The 17,015-nt window shown below is 49.2% G+C and overlaps 1 protein-coding gene across 1 annotated transcript; it reads right to left on the bottom strand.

Annotated features, from left to right (window-relative positions):
- Positions 1–11,228: 11,228 nt before the first annotated feature.
- On the bottom strand, positions 11,229–16,073 carry BAMBI (BMP and activin membrane bound inhibitor). The gene is made up of 3 exons (XM_087761760.1): positions 15,727–16,073; positions 12,482–12,772; positions 11,229–12,030 (listed from the first exon to the last, which is right to left on the bottom strand). The coding sequence occupies exons 1-3, from the start codon at positions 15,800–15,802 to the stop codon at positions 11,612–11,614; spliced, it is 786 nt and encodes a 261-aa protein (XP_087617886.1). The 5' UTR covers positions 15,803–16,073; the 3' UTR covers positions 11,229–11,611.
- Between the last annotated feature and the right edge of the window lie 942 nt (positions 16,074–17,015).

Genomic DNA, 17,015 nt, shown 5'->3' with positions numbered 1-17,015 from the left:
TAGGAAATGCCCAGACTCTTCCCTAATTTGGCAGAAATTCAATTCACCTAGTCTCAAACCTTCAGAGCAGAGAAGAATCCATTAAGCTCATTTCCATTTGTCCTAGCAACGAATCGGTATATGGAGACAGGAAGAAAATAATTTTGAATTACTTTTTCCATTATCTAGTTCTCACTTGCTGCCATTTCCCATTTGCCTAGCCTGGCTTCTTTATTCTCCTTGTGTCTGGCCCATAGCAATTATCTCGATATCTAGGAAAAAGCATTAGGTTTTAAGATCTCAGGCTCCATTTTGACAAAGGCTTTACAATCCAGAGACACTAAGGGGAGAGGATTAGACTTCCATCTGTTTGCCTTGAGGGGACAAAGCAGAGAGATCAGTGAGAGGTTTCAAAAGATGCTCGTGTGATAACACTGCGGCTCACTAGGCAGGAAAGTCTCAGGTAAGACATAGCTGCTTGGGAGTCATCCCAGTCACCAACTGAAACACCAGCACAGCATCACCCAGAGGGAGCAGAGAGATCCCACGGAGGAGCAATCCCATCCCTTCGTGCAGGTGAGCATCCCACAGCACAGCCGGGGCAGCAAGGGTGGTAGGACCACCACCTGGTCCCCTGCAGCACCCCAGTCCTGGGGCCACTGTCCCCAAGGAGAGGGGGTGCAGGAGACACTGCGGTCTGGCCCCTGCACCCGGAGCTGGTCCTGACCTTTCCAGGGACAGAGCTGAGTGCGGCCGTGACTCATCAGCCTCCACTCCCCCACCAGTGGCTGGTGACTAATTGTATTTACTCCCATTCTTTGTGTTTTGGGGAAAACAAACATAAACAGGCTCAGCAGTAATTGTTGCTATGTCTCTACTGTTTCCTCCTTAAGCCAAGTAGGGGTTTTCCCCCATACACATAGTTTTAGAGCAGCATTTTAAGTCTTTTTTCTTATTTTTAAGAAATAGTGTGAACATTTCTTGTCTGGTGGGAAAAGGAAGAAAACTCCAAGGAGTCATTTCTGATTTGGTGCAGACTCCAGGGAAAAGTTTCTGTAACCTGTCTATGGAAGAGGACTGGTCCACTCTGGGCAGCGGGCATTGCCACAACGCAAAGCAGATTGCTTCCCAGTGCCCTGGAGAAGTTCCATCGGCTCTGGAAAGATCAGCTGTAAGGATGACATCTCTAAGGACGTGGCCCAGAAACACAGCGCCCTTGGAAACAGGTCTCCTGGCAGGAACATCAAGCATCTCGAAGGTTGGTCTGGAGAACGAGTTGCTGTCACACGTCCTTGCCTGGGAAACACTTACATTTGTACGTACCTGCATACCTATAGTCCCTTGCACATACTTGTATATATGCAAGTATCATTGCACATAGACATATTTAGCAGGAATCTGCAGCTCATGTCTGGAATGGACCTGAAGAGTCCTAGAGAGATGAAGGCTTCTCCCTACCTGGAGAACATATAGAGTGGCCAGAAGAAGCAGGGAGAAGAGCAAAGGATGAGAGTGCAGTCAACTGGACAGGGCACCCAGATAACTCAAGTTCTATTGAATGTTATTAATTATATAAAAACATCACACAATTATAAAATATATAGTATCAATATATACATTAATTACATAATTCCAGCCTCAGCTAGAAGACTCAGATGATTTTATTTATATGTTTTATAAACACATATTTTTATGTATTTTAGAATATGTACAGCCCAAAGCTCAGCAAGTAGGACACTTTTCTGAGAGACAGACCTTTGGCCAAGCTTTCACTTACGCAAAACCCAGAGGACTGTTTAGTGACAGTGCCCCGGCAAGGCAACCCGACCCAGGCTGGCCCTGAGCTCAGGCTGCCAGCCTCTGCAGCCTGCAGTTAGGCATTTGATTCCAGGTTTAAGCTCATCTCTGGGCTCTGCCTGCAAGCTGGCCTGTTTAAGCTGAAATCTTGCTGTGAGAAACCTGCCCGCACCGGGCATTCAGCGGCTCCTACGACCATGCAGATGGCTCTGGCGATGGCTTTGCCCCTCTCTGGGAGCTGTGAGCTTCAGGGGGTGATGCCTGCTAAGCACTAAGCACCATAAGGCTCAAACTCACTTGATCCACAGACATTACATACGTGTAATACAGCATCACCAAAGAGCTGTATGTAATTGAGCTGAACCCTGTACACTTCCTAACGCTGGCTGCAGCCATCTCATCGGACGCCTGCCCAGTGCAGCCATCCACTGGCTGCAACCAAAGCTGGTCCTTCATCCTCTGCGCAGGCGCTGAAGGCTGGAAGCCAACTCATCCATGCTGTATTTCAGTGCTGGGATGGGTTCATTTGTTGCTTTTTCTGTTAATTTTGTACAGCACCCTGATAGTCCTGATAATGCTATCGCCTTCTTTACACATCACAAGGGGCTTGCTTATTCCTACAGCTACAGATATGACTATTTTCAGGGAAGAAAATAGATTTTGCATGCTCTGATCATCCTTTTGTGCCGAATCCTTCTGCTTTGGCCCAGGCAAAAACTCCCAGTGACTTTCTCTGGCAGGACTCCACTGTCCTGTTCTGAAACCTAGCGTTTCATGGCAATTACTCTTCAATTCCTGCTATTCAACCATACCAGCTTTTTAGAAAGCTGTAGGAAAAAAAAATCCCAAAACTCAAGAAAAAATGGGTTTAGTATCTGGAAGTCCAGGAAGTCCACTTTTATTCAAAGGAGGAAAATAGCTGGTTGTGGAGGAAATCAGTTGGGTAATATACTTAAGTAAAGACTGGAAACTATACCTGTATATTGTATTTCTGATTCATTTTCACTGAATTAGATAGGTAGCAGATCCCTGTAATCTTGCTGTTGGATGTTTCTATCAAGTGGTGCTGGGACAAAAAATCCACTGAAAACATTGCCAGCTGTGATTAAGCAGACACCAGGACATCTGTCCTGCAGCAGCGCTTTCCTCAAGAGCAGACGACTCAGGAATCCCAGTACTGGCAACTACTTACTTACAAATTAGTTGTATGTAATGAAATACTCTGGAAACTATTTGCGAGCAAACAGTTCCCAGGGTATTTCATTACTCATTACAAATTTGCAAATTGTTCATGAATGATCAAATATTAATATGTAGATAGGGTGCAATATCAGAAGAGATCCGCTGTTTTGATAGGAGATTAGCCTTGTTCAATGGGCACCTACTCGGTGCTGTGCTCGGGACTGTTAACGTCAGGCTCATCGATTGCCATTTACAACCAGAAAATGTCATTGAATATTTGGCCATGTATTATAGCTTACTGGGCCATTATAATCTGCTTGCTAAGACACTGATAGGAGAAAGTCGCATGTCTCCTGCATGGGAGGAGACGGGCTGTGAGTACAAAGAGCTCCTGAAGCCCTCGGGGTGGCTGGTGCACTGGCTCCAGCACGCATGCAGCCCCAAGGTGGAGCAGACTGTTCTTCTGATACCGTGTACATAACACTCCACCCAGGCCTCCCTGTGTAAATAGAAAATAAAGTCAAATTATGCCAGTAAAGAGTGGATTACACTGGTCACCGGGAGTGCTTATGTATGTTCAGCCATAATCTACGATAAGGCACTTGCCATAAAATGCCTCCTGGAGGCAGCTCTCCTGGAAGCTGCAAGATGCCAGCAGAACCACCAGTATTTTGCTTCACTCAGTGGGGACAGCAAGGGGGAAACTGAGGATTGGGTCAGAGCCGCTCGGGACCACAGAAGTCCCCGGGGCCAAGGGGATTCCCCCTCTCTTGCAGGAGAAAGACAGGAGCGTTGATTGCCACCCGCAGACAGAAGGGGACGAAGTTCGTTTCAAAGAGGTAAAGGGTGACAACCTTTCTACAGACAAAACTGTCTTGCAGTCAGTAAAGCACAGCAAGCAGTTATCAGGACACAGATAACAGAGCGTATAATGAAGGCAGAGATTACAGAACCCCACAACCAATCCATCCTGCAGCAAAAAGCTGCTGTAAAGCAGTTTTAACACCAGCCTATAAACACAATTAAAAGTGTAATGCTTTGGTATAGGATGTTTTTAAGAACAAAAACTTATGACGAGTTTCATTGGCATTATGACAAATAAAAAAAAAGCCTGAGCAGATTTGATGGGTCCCAGGATTGATGCATTTCTTACAAACAAAAAGAAAAATTTATTTCTGTCATCCGTTGATGCAGAAAAAGTGTTGTCAGCTTCTGATATAAAAGCTACACAAAAAATCACTTCCAAGAAAGTTGGTTTTATACTTTTTCTTTATGAAGAGGAAGACCCCAGCATTTGGACATGTCCCATCCACTCATCGGTGGAGGCTGGCAGAGGTTGGCTCCGCTCACCCACCCGGGAGCCCATCATGGGGGGACCACGCTCCCATCCGCCCTCCCACCGGCGAGCAGGCAGGTGGAATTGGGTTGGAAGAAACATAGTTGTGGCTGTCCCTTACAGTTCCCCTAGGGAAAAAAAAAAATCAAATAAGGGAAAGGTTATTGCAGACTGATAACAGCTAGGGAGGCTGGGAACGGTACCTGTTGCCAGGGAGAGTTTGCTCCAGCGCAGGCAGGGCCCCCCTGCGCCTCCGGCCCTGCGGGGAGAGGTCGGGAAAAGGCATCCAGGGGAGGGAGGCAGCCGGAGAGGGGCATCGCTGCTGATGAGGAGCTGAAGAGAGATTGCAGCCAGCCAGACCGGGGGCCCAGGTGGTCAGGGAGGGAGATTTGAGGAGGAGGTTTTGTGGGAAAACCATTGCATGCGTTCACGTAATTCTTCACCATCATGCATGTGCGCAAAGGAGGTGAATTACATCTGAATGCACAGCTTTGGGCACTTGGTAGCCTTCGAGAGCTGGTCTGCTGCAGGCTTAGCAATCATGTTGTCATTCCTTGTGTGCAAAATAATAAAAGGCCATAGGTGATGGAAACTTTTTTGCAGAGAGAAATGGAAAAGAGCGATCCCACCAGCAGCGAGATTGCTGCAGAAGCATCCGCGCTTCTGCACTTGCTTCTTTATGCTGCTCTCACTTGCGCCATGACTGTGCTCGGGAGAGAGCACAGGGCTCCCACCTGGAGGGGTGGGAGGATGGAAATGCATCACCCCACGGCTGGAAATCAGTCACATAAAGCCACGGCTTGGCCTGGGGCTCACGTGCCAGTGAGGTGCCCATAAGCACAGGCCAGGGATGGTGTGGATTTGCCGGGGAGCATTGCTTAGGGTTTGGGAAGCTAAACCAGGTATGACTTCAAAACCTTTAAAACGTGCCCCCTCCTGAGCACAGTCTCAGCGTGCAGCGGAGCCAGCCCAGCACCCCGCGAGCACAGCCCTCCTTTCCTTCGTGCTGTTGGGGTGCTCCCCCCACACCACCTGCGGGAAGAAACGCCTGCAGCCCAGCACAAGGCTCCTGAGCCGGGTGAGAGGCTGCCCCTGATAAACACACATCCATGCTAATTTGCACCCCAAATCATGTCCAGCGTGGGCATTCGCTCCCTCATTGCCACCCCCAGCCAGGGCAGCCGGGCCACCGCTGCGGGGAAAACACCAACCCGATGGCCACCGGCAGCATGGTTGAACGCTGGCTTTGTGGCATTAACTCTCAACGCCCCCCACCAGGCTTTAACAAAGCAAATGCCATGGCAGGAGGGACCCCCCCGGCGCCTGCTGCAGCCCCCCAGCAACCGGCCCGCTGCGGCTGCAGATGCCCAGCACGGAGCTCAGCAAAACCCCACCAGCCGCCGTGACAAAACACCAGCCCTGGGACCGGAGTGAATTATGCACATCCTTAAGTATTTGCAGGATAGAGGCCTTAGTTCACTGGGTTAAAATACCAGAACAATAGAAAACACCTCTGCCTCTGGAACCCACTGCACTTCATAAAAATGCTGGGGACCCTGCTGGAGCTAAGCCATTGTTGATAGCCGTAAAAAATTGGTTAATAAATCTTCTTCCACTGATGAAATAGCTACTTCACAGCCAGAACTAAACAAATTGAGCATTTCAAAGCAACCTGCTTGACACAAGCCCTGATTTGCACACAAATACAAACAGCCCCACTGCCCCGCCTGGGCAGGACCCTGCGCTGTTCGTCCCTCCCCGTTGTCACAGCCAAGTGCCAGGAGGAGATGTACTGCACCAATATTTTCCTCCCGAGTGACAAGAAGGGGATTTACCTCCGTAACCCGCAGGCCGTTAGGGTGAAACGATCCCAAAAGCAGAGACCAGCCTGGCGCACGGCGGCCACACCAGCTACCGCCACCAGCACTGCCGGGCTGATGGTCCCCCGCTGCCCGCAGCCTCTGTCGCAGAGATGCTAAAAGTTCATCATGATGCCACTTTTACCTTTTTTTGGTTGCCCTCCTTTTAGAAATGGAAATGTAATTAAAAGAAAGGCAAGCGCTCATCCCCCTGCTGCTCCACAGACACTATCCTGAAAGTTTAATCTAATAGGTAAAAAAGCAAATAAAGAAGAGGCTCCGTTCCTAACAAGCTGTCTCAAATCAGTATTTTTTAAATGCAGCCAGTGATAGCCAAAGGGAAGGAGATTCTACATTTCACTAGCTTTTCCCAACTGCACAGCTGGTGCTGTATTATACTAATGTGATTACTAGAAAGAGGAAAGCACGTTAACATTCCAGTTTTAAGAAAAACTGCTTAAAAAAGAAATTTGCACCCTAAATTCATGCCAGCCTCTTTGTTTACAAAGTCAGAGCTGACTTGTTCTCTGCCCTCGCGCCTGCAGGGAAGGGAGCAGGGCTGGGCTGTGGGGCAGGACCTGCTTCCAGGCGGAAATATTCAGTGAAAAGTTGTGTCTAAATATTGATATTTCGACAGAACTCATTATTTGCTTAACTGGATGTTATATATTTGCCTAGAGAATCACACTGGGGAAGCAAAAGCACATTTTTAGGCCCTTTTAGCAACAGCGGATGACTTGGAAACAGTGATGAGCAAATCCTGAATTTTTCAAAGCCATTTCATTTGGGGCTCAGATTTCCTGATAACTTGTTAGGATCTGGGTTTGCGAGACAGGTGTTTGGCATTTCTAACTCCCTGCTCCCTTTAGGAGACATCAAACCAAGCATTGAACTCCTACAGTCTTGAAAGTTCAAGTCAAGGTGGTTTTTGTTTTGCTTTTCCCCCTGAAGGTCAGTTCAGGATTGAATCCTTTTGTCAAGGCTGGCTGGAGAGCAGAAGGCTCTGTTAATCTGCAGGCACCGCGGCTCCCTCCTGTCTTCCTTCCCCTGCAGTTTGTTTTACTTCAGGATTCACCCCCTGGGATTGTAAAGGCTGCAGACGAGGGTTAGAGGTGAAACAAAGAAAACGAGGTTGGTTGTTTATTTAGAGGGAGCCAGAATTCATAATGTTGGAGACACTGGGCCCCTCCCAAGAGATAACCGTAATTTTACAGCACCTCTCCACAACTTTTTTTTTCCAGAAATAAAATACAGTGACAGATCCAAAAGACCATTTACCCTAGTAACTCCCAGAATCAAAACAAGAAAGAGATTTTTCCTGCAAAGTGACCAGCCACTGGAATAAAACAAACGTGCTTCCATTGATCTCCACGTGGGAAAGCATCTGAAAAAAGAAATAAAGACAGCTTTGCCTCCTTCAGAGACCTTCTTCTTTCATTCACTCAACTTGTGCCTTATTATGGAGGTCTCTTTTTGACCATCAATCTTTTTTCCTTGGGAGATAATCTTTTTATCCCCCTTCTTTTCAATGAGAAGGCCAAATTTTTCTTTCATGTATTCCCTGCGGAACCCCACTGACCAGTAGCTAACAGGCACATCCCGGCCCACACGGGCAGCCTGGCAATGTATTTTCCCTGTTCATGCGTTGCTTTAACGATCACAACAGTAGCAAGGGAAGGTGCAGATGCATCCATTAAACCTAAGGAAAAACCTTACTCTTTCCCCAGGCTTTTCTAGGTGTTTGCCCTCCAGGGCAGCATCCACTTGCAATGAGATCGCTGGATTTACAACAGAGCAAGTGGTTGTACAACAACAACTGGATTCCAGGGTCCTGATAAGAGAAGGTAAGCTGCCCTGCGACCAGAGCCTGGCCAGTCACCCGACCGCTAATCCGGGGTGAATCTGCTGGCGTCAGTGGCTTTACGCTAAACACACACTGGGGTGAAAAATGAGAGTCGCAGCTCAGCTCAGGCAGCCCAGCTCCAGCACTCTGCTACCAGAAGTGGCTGCTTACTTTCAAGCTCTCCACACAGCCTGTAATCACCCAATATTGAAACCAGATTTACAAGCTCTTCAGAGGAGGAGAAGTTTGTGATTTCCAAAGCAGACGCATTTGGTATTTCAGAAAAAGGTCAAGCCCCCTGTGGAGTAAGGGGGTTTTAATAGAATCAGTTCAGCAGGAGTTAAGAGGAGACATACCAACCCAGCGGCTCTCAAAGCCGGGAGCAGCAGAGACCTAAGAAAAGCCACAACCATTATTGTTTTGAGGAAAGAATCAGGGAAAGCGAGAGGCACGGGGGACGCTAAATTACATCTTGGACGTTTGATTTCGTTTATTCCAATACGAGAGACTTTTTCAGTGAGAAATAGAGAGGGTTGTCCTTCTTACACTCCAAGACTTGCAGCAGTTTCAAAGAAAGGAGTGTTTGTTACTGTCTGCAGGGGAAATCTGAGAGTGCGTAGCACAATGACAAATCCAGGCTCTGAAGTCAAATGCATTTTAAAAGGATAGCCATCGCTTACTGTCTCACCTCCTCGGCCTCCAGCCTCTGGCCAGGCTCTTCAGCTATTCATGTTTGCTCCCTGCCTCGCTAGGTTGCGCGCAGTGGGTGCCTAAGACCACCTTGCTCCACACCAGTACGGCACCCGCAGCCGGGAAGCCCGTGGAGGAACATCGCTAAGGTCCCTCTTTGTCACAGGCATACAGGTTTTCTAAGAAGTGTAATGGACAGCTGGCGCTGCTGAGGTCTGCAGGTGACGTAAGCAGCCACTACAGAAATACGTACTAGGGACGCAGATGGTTACCGCCTGCTCCGACACCCTCCGGACTCTGCAGTCAGTAGCTTCACTGATCTGGGGCTTGTTCCCTAACTCACATAGCTGCTGCCAGACAGACACCAGAGCTCATAGCATAGGTTCCTGAATATACGGGCTTTAAAATAAACTGAAAATCCACGTTTTAACCTTGGAAGACTCACAGCCCAGAAACTTCTAGGCTGTATCAGCTACCACTCCTAAACTATAGGTACCGCACCAGGTAACGGAGCAGCCCCAGCAGACGGCAGCGCTAACCCCAGTGCTGCCCCAGCAGCCCCGCTCCCAGGACTGCAGGGGAAGGCAAACAATCTCTTTTCTTCTTTAAAGCATCTCCACAGCAAGGGGCCAATTAGAGTATCCTGGTCTTACTAGCCTTTTAATGGCAAGCATAAATAGGCCCTTATGTATTCAAATCAGCAGCAAATGAGTGGTGAAGGTCACAGGACGCTTAAATGCCTATACAACCGCTCCCTCAGATTTCTGGAGAAAGCACTTGAAAAGGTTTAGCCATCAGGTCTTCTAACTTGTCTAGTCATCCGAACTACTGGTGCAGCTGCTCCTGACAGACAGTATTTCAGGTTTGTCTCTTTCAGCACCGAGTTCCCAGCCAATCATTCCCCAAAATAATACACTTGGCAGAGCAGACAACTGCCCTAGACTTTCGGATCAGTGCAAAGGAAGGGCAGAGCTCTTATAGGAAAGCAGCACTTTGAAAGGTCAGCCAGAAGACCACAGGCCAGGTTCCAACAGCAGTTGCAGCCACGTAATTTCTTATTCAACTTTAGCAGCAGAAAAAGGTAGAAATCAGAGAACATCATTCTCTGCATTAAAAGCAACTCTCCAGGCACTTTGAGGAAGCAAGAAGAGTCAGCAGCGTGAGGCACGTAGATGAGACTAATCCTTCTAAACTACACTTTAATACTGCAGACATGGGCATGGTGGGACCTCAGTATTCCCAAGGCTCTCACCGCACTCGGCCGGTGCGAGTGTTTAACTGTATGGGTGAGTTTGCAGTATCAATACCTCTGTTTGCACAGCCAAGTGACCAAGTGATCTCCAACAAGTCTACCACAGAGTTTGAGTGCACTTCCAGAAACACCAGCTTGTGACTTCAAGGGGCAGCTTTCCCCGGCTTACACCCCTCTGCATTTCAGGCTGCACAGCCCGAAGCAGTCTACCGCAGTAAGCAGCATACCAGATCAGAGCATCGCCGCAAGGCTGTTGTAACCCCATTTGTGCCATCCCCTTTTCACTGGTGGTAGCAGAGGCTCAACTTTACAACCAGAACAAGAGGAGGCAGAAGCATTTCTAAAGCTGTTTAAAACATAGGTGACCACTAGACTCTCGCCAAGTTTTATCTCCTGCAGTAGCATTTTGGACCCTTCTTTCAGCATGATGTGGCATCTGCCTTTTCAGCAAGTCTACTTTGATTACTGCAACACAGTCTAATAAAGCAAGAAAAAAATAAATCCAATAAGCTCCTTGGATAATCCAGGGGTTTTGTTTGTTTTTAGCAACTAGGCACTGAATAAATGAAATGATCAAGTAAAGCCAACTAGCTGAAGGAGTAAGAAACAACCAAGCGCACAAATACTGGCAGGGAAGAAAAGCCACCTAACTCAAGAGTATCATAAAGGAGGAGCCAGAGATTAAAGTGAGTAGGCTGTTGATTCTTCCGTCCCACACAAAAGCAGCAGCATGTGATACAGAGTTACACTATAGAAGAGCAAGGCAGATGTTCTCCAGTGTGCCCAGAGGGGTCATCAGCAGGAAAAAAAAAAAAAAAAATACACAGCAGAACAGGCATTGTGGTTTTGGGGTTTCCCCTCCCCTTCCTCTCCCCCTCCCAAAAATTTGAAAGTAAAAGGTACAAAAGGAAAAAAGATCACAGAAAACAAGAATTGTGAAACGAGGGAGGAAAACCAGCTATAAAGAATTAGGACCCACTTTCTGCATGTTTTGCACAGGGAGAGGAAGCACTAGTTAGCACAGAGCTGCAGAAGAATTCACCCAGGTTATGAGCAAAATGCAGTAGCCAAGAATTGAGGATGTGGGTTCGCTGCTACTTGAAGTATTAAACAAAGCTGCCACCCTCGTTCTGGAATAACCACCTAATTTCCCTCACAGAGTAGGAAAATAGACTCTTGTTTTCAGAATCTAGTTGTTATGCACAGCATTACCACGCATACCACCCTGATTTGTTTCCTGTCAGCCCCCCCCCCCAAAATTGTTTTCCAAAACAAAAAGTCACAAGCAAGTTTCAGACAAAATATATATATTTAAAAAAAATCTTTACAATAAGTCAGGAAACATAGGAGCTTGCATACAGTTTATTATAATAACTCAGTTCTCAGCTCCCTACAGTTCAGTTAACCCTGGTGACAGTGTTTACAACTTCTAATTTTTGCTTTTATAACTTTAAAGCAAACAATACATTTGAGTGTATTTTACTCTGTGCAAATAAGACAACTTTTGGAATCCTTCAGAAGAAATATCCAAGATTCTGTTTGCAGAGGTCCTTTGTTTCTCAAAGATGATTTATGAGAGTTTTTGTTTTAAGATAAAGTGCTCCTGTCCAGCAGAACCCAAAGGCCTTCAAGAGTTCAGAGAGTGAGTTTAGCTCAGATTAAAAAATAATTGGTCATACAAATTCCAGCTTCCCATGTCCGCTGTACATTCCCCAGTGGACTAGCGAAAGAATTTTATCATTGCTGAGGTCTGAATGTCTCATTTTATCACAGGTCATGCAGCAGTTCTCGTGACCAGTCACAGGCACCATGCATTCCAAGTCCAATTTTGCCACCTGCCCTTTTTTCGAATGATGTCCATGAAAACTATAGTGCAAACGGGAGAGCATTTGCTGTCGTTGATCTTGCAGTCTCTTGTTTTCACTCCTGAGCATCCGCAAGGCCAGCATGATAAGGAGCACCAAGATTAGCCCACCAGCTATCGGAACAGCAATTACAGCTGCCCTGAACCATAACTCTTTCGAAGAGGTCAATTCCTGCACCTTGGTGATGAGATTCCTGCTGCTGTCATGTTGATATCTGCTCCCTTGTCCTGCCAAGGAGAAAGATGCAAAGCTTATTTCAGTATCAACAACTGGTTTATATGCAAGCAACTCCCTTAAACACCACACTGATAAGTTAAGGAGCCACACCTACACATTCTGCAGTATCTGCAGAAAATACTCCTATAAAGAAAAAGATGAGCTTCTGGCTCAGGCTGTTTATAACATGGCATTTCTTACCCTGATAGCTGATTTAACTGGGAACACCACTGTCATTGCTTCCTAGAAGCAATGTCAAGTTGGCAAGACAGACCTCTAATCTTAACGCAGACAAGAAGCAGCTACTCAGCAGAGTTGCTCCCCTGCATCCAGCCACCCACTTCTCTCCCCCTGGTGTCTCTACCTACATTAACAACTAAATCAACAGCAGACATACAAGGTTTTGACTATCAACAGCCTGATGGCCAGAAGAGAGATTTCACTGAAGCTTCCTTGTCCTACCTGAAGTATCGCCCCTGGAAGGAGACAAAACATCATGTAGTCCTCTGTAATTGCACATATCTTCATGACAGCATTCCAATGTGGACATGGTGGTGGTGCCAGAGTGGTTTTGTGCTTGTTTGGCTTGGCAGATATCAGCTGTGCTTGCAATAGAGTCCAAGCAGCCATGAGTAAGCGGGGAATGTGTATTCTGAGGATCAAGCAGTCTGGAGAAGCAGGCGCTAAGCTCAGATTTGCACATATAGCCGGTTGCAACACAGTGTGCAGCATCACAGTAGCATCTGATTTCACCTAAAAAATAAAAATTGTGCAAGAAAGATAAGAATTTGGTCCTTTAAGGACACCTTGCTAGGTACTCTTATAAGCCAGAAGCATCACACAACCAAACTCAGTGCCAGTTTTGGGGTACTCTTCTAGACTGTAAATCCATGAGAGCATCACCACACAGTGCCTACCTCGTTGTAACCTTAATCCCTGCAAATGCCTCGGGGCACTTGTTTTAATTACTAGTACTATAGTCCTTTGAATTAAAGCAAGAACATTTCACTAAAACAGGGATTGGGGGAGGGTGGGGGGAAGCGAGGAAGATCACAGTGTCTTTTCTTCCAAGTTAAATAACTAACAAGACCATTTTATAGCTACGTATGCTCGCTGTCAAGAGTTGCATTAAGCCACATTTAAAATGAAATCCCAGTTTTAAAAGCAATACACACCTTCAGTCCTATAAGGAAGTCACATCTACATTTTAAACCATTACTACAGGAACAGCATTCTATTTTTATAAAGGTAACACTTCTTTTAACTGGGCGCAAGCACACAACAAAAATACTAGGTTTAAATATTTGTGTGACAAATGAAAAAAAAATCGGAACTGCTGAATTGTTTATTACCTCTCAATACTGTGCCAAAATTTAAAAGGTTTAACTAACACCTTATAAAGCTATTAGCTAGAACCATTACCATCTAACTCTCCCAGTCAGGAAGGTTTTTACTGTGTGAAACTGGGCAACTATTTGTAATTTCTCCAGAAAGAGAAAAATTCTTTAAGTAGCCATTCATGCAAAAAGGTTTTTTTAATCAGTATTGTAAAACAGAAACAGTGCAGTTTATAATTAATCTGTTAGCTAGAGTCAATGTCTCTCACGTCAAATGTAAAGCTATTAAATGGGGTGAAATGGTGAGGCTAAAAGCTCCCCCTTGCCCCTCCTCAATTTTGCATGCAATCCAACATGCGGTCAAAAGGGGAAACACTTAGACTGAAAATCCTCTACCGGCTCTATGAAAAATCTCTCAGGAAACCTCAAAAATTTCTGAAGGAAGCGATAAAAAAGTTCCCTTCATAAAACTCTTCATTTTGTGCTCTCCAAACTGCTCTGGTACAAATTATGTGTCCTGTGCTGTAGGGAAAATGTACTCTTTCTAGGCAAGTTTCAACTCAAACATAATTCAATGTGCCATCGATCCAAGGTTTAGGAGGAAGCCAGATTTTGGAGCCATCCATAGAAGAGTGAACTTAAAACTACTTCTAATGTGCCTGGTGTACTTGCCATCGCAGCAGCACCAAGGCTTTCAAAGTCAACTGAACTGTCAGATGTCTTCCTTCTACAGTCTGCACTTAAAAAAAAAAAAATATATATCTATCTACAGGCTTCCCCACTGCCACCCCTTCTTATGATGCTTCCTACCACCCCATACCTAAAAAGTATTCTGAAAGACGTTAAAAATCACCCTGACCAAGTTAGCTTCCCCTCTTCAGCCTACCTTAATACTTTCCCCAAAATGCTACTGCAGGCTCCAGGCCTTGAAGTTCCCGCTGCTCTTTAATAACTCTGCTTAATAGAAGCCAAATGATGGAGTGTCTCACTGTCTCCAGCCCAATTCCCTTGGGCTTTTAGGCTAAGTAACCTAATTTTTCGTGAATTCACACACACTGTCATGCAGCGTGCTATGGAAAAAAAAAAGACTCAATCATTTTCTAAGCATTCTATGTGAGGTCTTCCCCTACCCTCTCTGAAAAAATAATTTTAATCGTTTTCTCACTGTATGAAAGTTAAAAATAAGATGCGAACAAGGAACAGCACCAGAGCTGACAGTCCTTTCGTGAGTCTCGGCACGGGAAGAAAGTGAAACAACACACATACTTCCATTTTAACTGTTTATACAATCACGCTTAAAATTCTACATTTTATTGAGCTAAGACAATCTCATAAACAAAATCTGACAGGCTAGTCATCAGGTTAATTCAACTGCTTTTTAATTAAAGCCACATTTTCAGTGAAACAGGATGGACTTTGTATTACTGTATTAAAACTGCATTTCTGTCAATGCATAAAGTTTCTTCCTGTGCTATGCAAAAGGCCAGAAAGGGTATTTAGTATTTTGAAACAGTGAACAATGCCCTTCTGTTCCCTCCTCTTTCTTGTTACTGTATGCAGCTATTAAAGAAAAATGTCTGCTTTTAGTCAAGATGGCTACAGGAGAGACTGCAGGCTTCTCTTAAAGCTTTTGAAGTCAACAGCAGCCAGAAGTCTGTGATCCCCTAATTATATCATTATCAGGCACATAGTTTCAGTATCTGCGACTTCACATCACTCAGTCACTCCCTGTTCTGCCCGCTTTGATGGGGCCAGCAGGCTCCCCCCTGCCCGCTGCAAGGGCTGTTATTTAGGGCTAATTACAGCCTGCCTTCCAAAATAAATAAATACCGTCGCACATCGCCGCCGCGCTAACTTACCCTCTAACCTCCTCCCCGGCGCACGGCGGCCTCGGGCAGCCAGCGGGCCGCCACTGCCCCGGGAGGGCGCTCCCCGGGCCCCGGCACCGGGCTGACAGGGCAGGGCGCGGCCGCCCCTCGGCGCCGCGGGCTCGCCCGGGGCCGGGCCGCCGCTCCCGCTTGGACAACCGCGGGCCGCCGCGCTCCGGCTGACCCACGCCGGCGGCCAGGTGGGAGGGGAGGGACGGGACGGGAGGGCGCAGCCCCGGCGGCTCCCCGCCACCGCCCGCCAACAAAGGCTCAGCGAGGGGCTCCGCCACCCGCTCCCGCCGGCCTCGCCTGGGGGGCGGCCGCCGCACCGGCCCCGCCGCCCTGACACCGCCGCCGCCTCAGCGGCTGCCCCGGGCCCGGCTCCCCTCAGGCCCCCCGCGCCCGGCTCCCCTCAGGCGCCCCGCTTCCTCCGGCGCGGCTCCCCGCAGACCCCGCGCCCCCTCGGGCCGCCCCGGCCGCAGGTCCCCCGCCGCGGTCTCACCTCTGGTGAGCAGGACGGCCATGGCGCACAGCTCCAGTTGCAGCCAGATGAAGATGTAGCTGGAATGGCGATCCATTTACCCGCCCGACCGACCCGCGGCGCGGCTCGCCACAGCCCGCAGCGCAGGCACGGCCGAGACGCCGCCGCCCGCCCCGCCGGAGCACCGAGGAGCCGCTCGCCCGCGGGCAGAGCCGTTGCGCGGCCACCGCTGCGGCGGGCAGGGGGGACGGGACGGCCGCGGCTCTCCGCCTTCCCCTCCTTCCTCCGCGGCGGAGGCCCCGTCCCCAGGAGCGGCGGCAGGCGCGGCGGCGGAGACGCTGCGGCCCGGCGGGCGCTGCCTCACTGGCACAGCGGCGGCGCCTCCCGCCCCGTAAATACCGCCGGCGCCGGGCGCGGGCCGGGCCGCCGCGCCCCGCCCCCTGCCCCGCCCCGCCCCGTCCCATTGGCCGCGCCGCTCGGAGGCGGGCGGGGTGCCCCGCCCACGCCGCGCAGGCCACGCCCCCCGGCGGCGGCGGGCGCGGCGCCCCCGGGCGGCGGCGGCGGCGGCGGCGGCGGCGGCGGCGGCGGCGGCGGGGCGGGGGGGGTGCGGCCCGCTAGCCCCGCTTAATGCAGTGACGGGCGCTCAGTGCGGGGCTGCCCGGGGCTCTGCCGAGACGGCCATCGCTCGCTGCGTTAGTTTCGGGGCTGGCCGGGGCCCCGAGGGTGGGCTCCGCGGAAATAGCCCCCTTACGGAGGCAGCGACGCCGGGTTTCGTCAGCAAAGGTAATGGCTCTGGCTGCAAGCTTGGCAGAGCCGTGTTTAATGAATAAACAGCCCTTGCAAAGGCTTCAGGATGAAAGGCAGAGTCAAAACGAAGCGGGGCTGAGTCCGCCCCGTCTGCGCCTGCTGCCCCGCGCTCGGGGCGCTGCCGCCGGGCCTCCGGCAGGGCGCCGCCGCCAGCCCCCCGGCTTCTCTGCTCCCGACACCCGCGGCCGTGCCAGGATGCACAAATGTTGCAACACCCGGGATGCCACAAGTTTCACCCCAGCCGGGTTTTGGGTTTTTTTTCCAAGGTTATGAAAAACCCACGTTTGGGCTTGATGCGGCGCGGAGCTAACAGCAACTCGGCTGAAAGCGGGGTGCGGCTGCGGTCTCCGTCCCACCGGCTCCGCACCACGCTCGTGGCCCGGGACGCTCCTCCGGCTCGGGCCCGCGGCGGCGTCCACGCTGCCGTCACGTCCACGCAGCCGCCGCAGGCCCGTGGGTCCGAGCCGCTAGCAAACGCACCCGCAGTGTCTCTGCTCTCCTTC

Source organism: Nipponia nippon, unplaced genomic scaffold (assembly GCF_047370975.1).
Source record: "Nipponia nippon isolate SJK-2023a ecotype South Korea unplaced genomic scaffold, ASM4737097v1 scaffold_1, whole genome shotgun sequence".
Lineage (NCBI taxonomy): Eukaryota > Metazoa > Chordata > Aves > Pelecaniformes > Threskiornithidae > Nipponia > Nipponia nippon.
Note: the sequence above shows the minus strand (reverse complement) of the source record. Positions and strands in the feature narration are given on the sequence as shown.

Bases quoted from the DNA above. Each gene is read 5' to 3' on its own strand.
- BAMBI (XM_087761760.1), bottom strand. From the start codon at position 15,802: ATGGATCGCCATTCCAGCTACATCTTCATCTGGCTGCAACTGGAGCTG. The intron at 12,773-15,726 runs GTGAGACCGCGG...TTTATTTTTTAG, and splicing joins GGCCGTCCTGCTCACCAGAG to GTGAAATCAGATGCTACTGT. The intron at 12,031-12,481 runs GTAGGACAAGGA...TCTCCTTGGCAG, and splicing joins TTCCAGGGGCGATACTTCAG to GACAAGGGAGCAGATATCAA.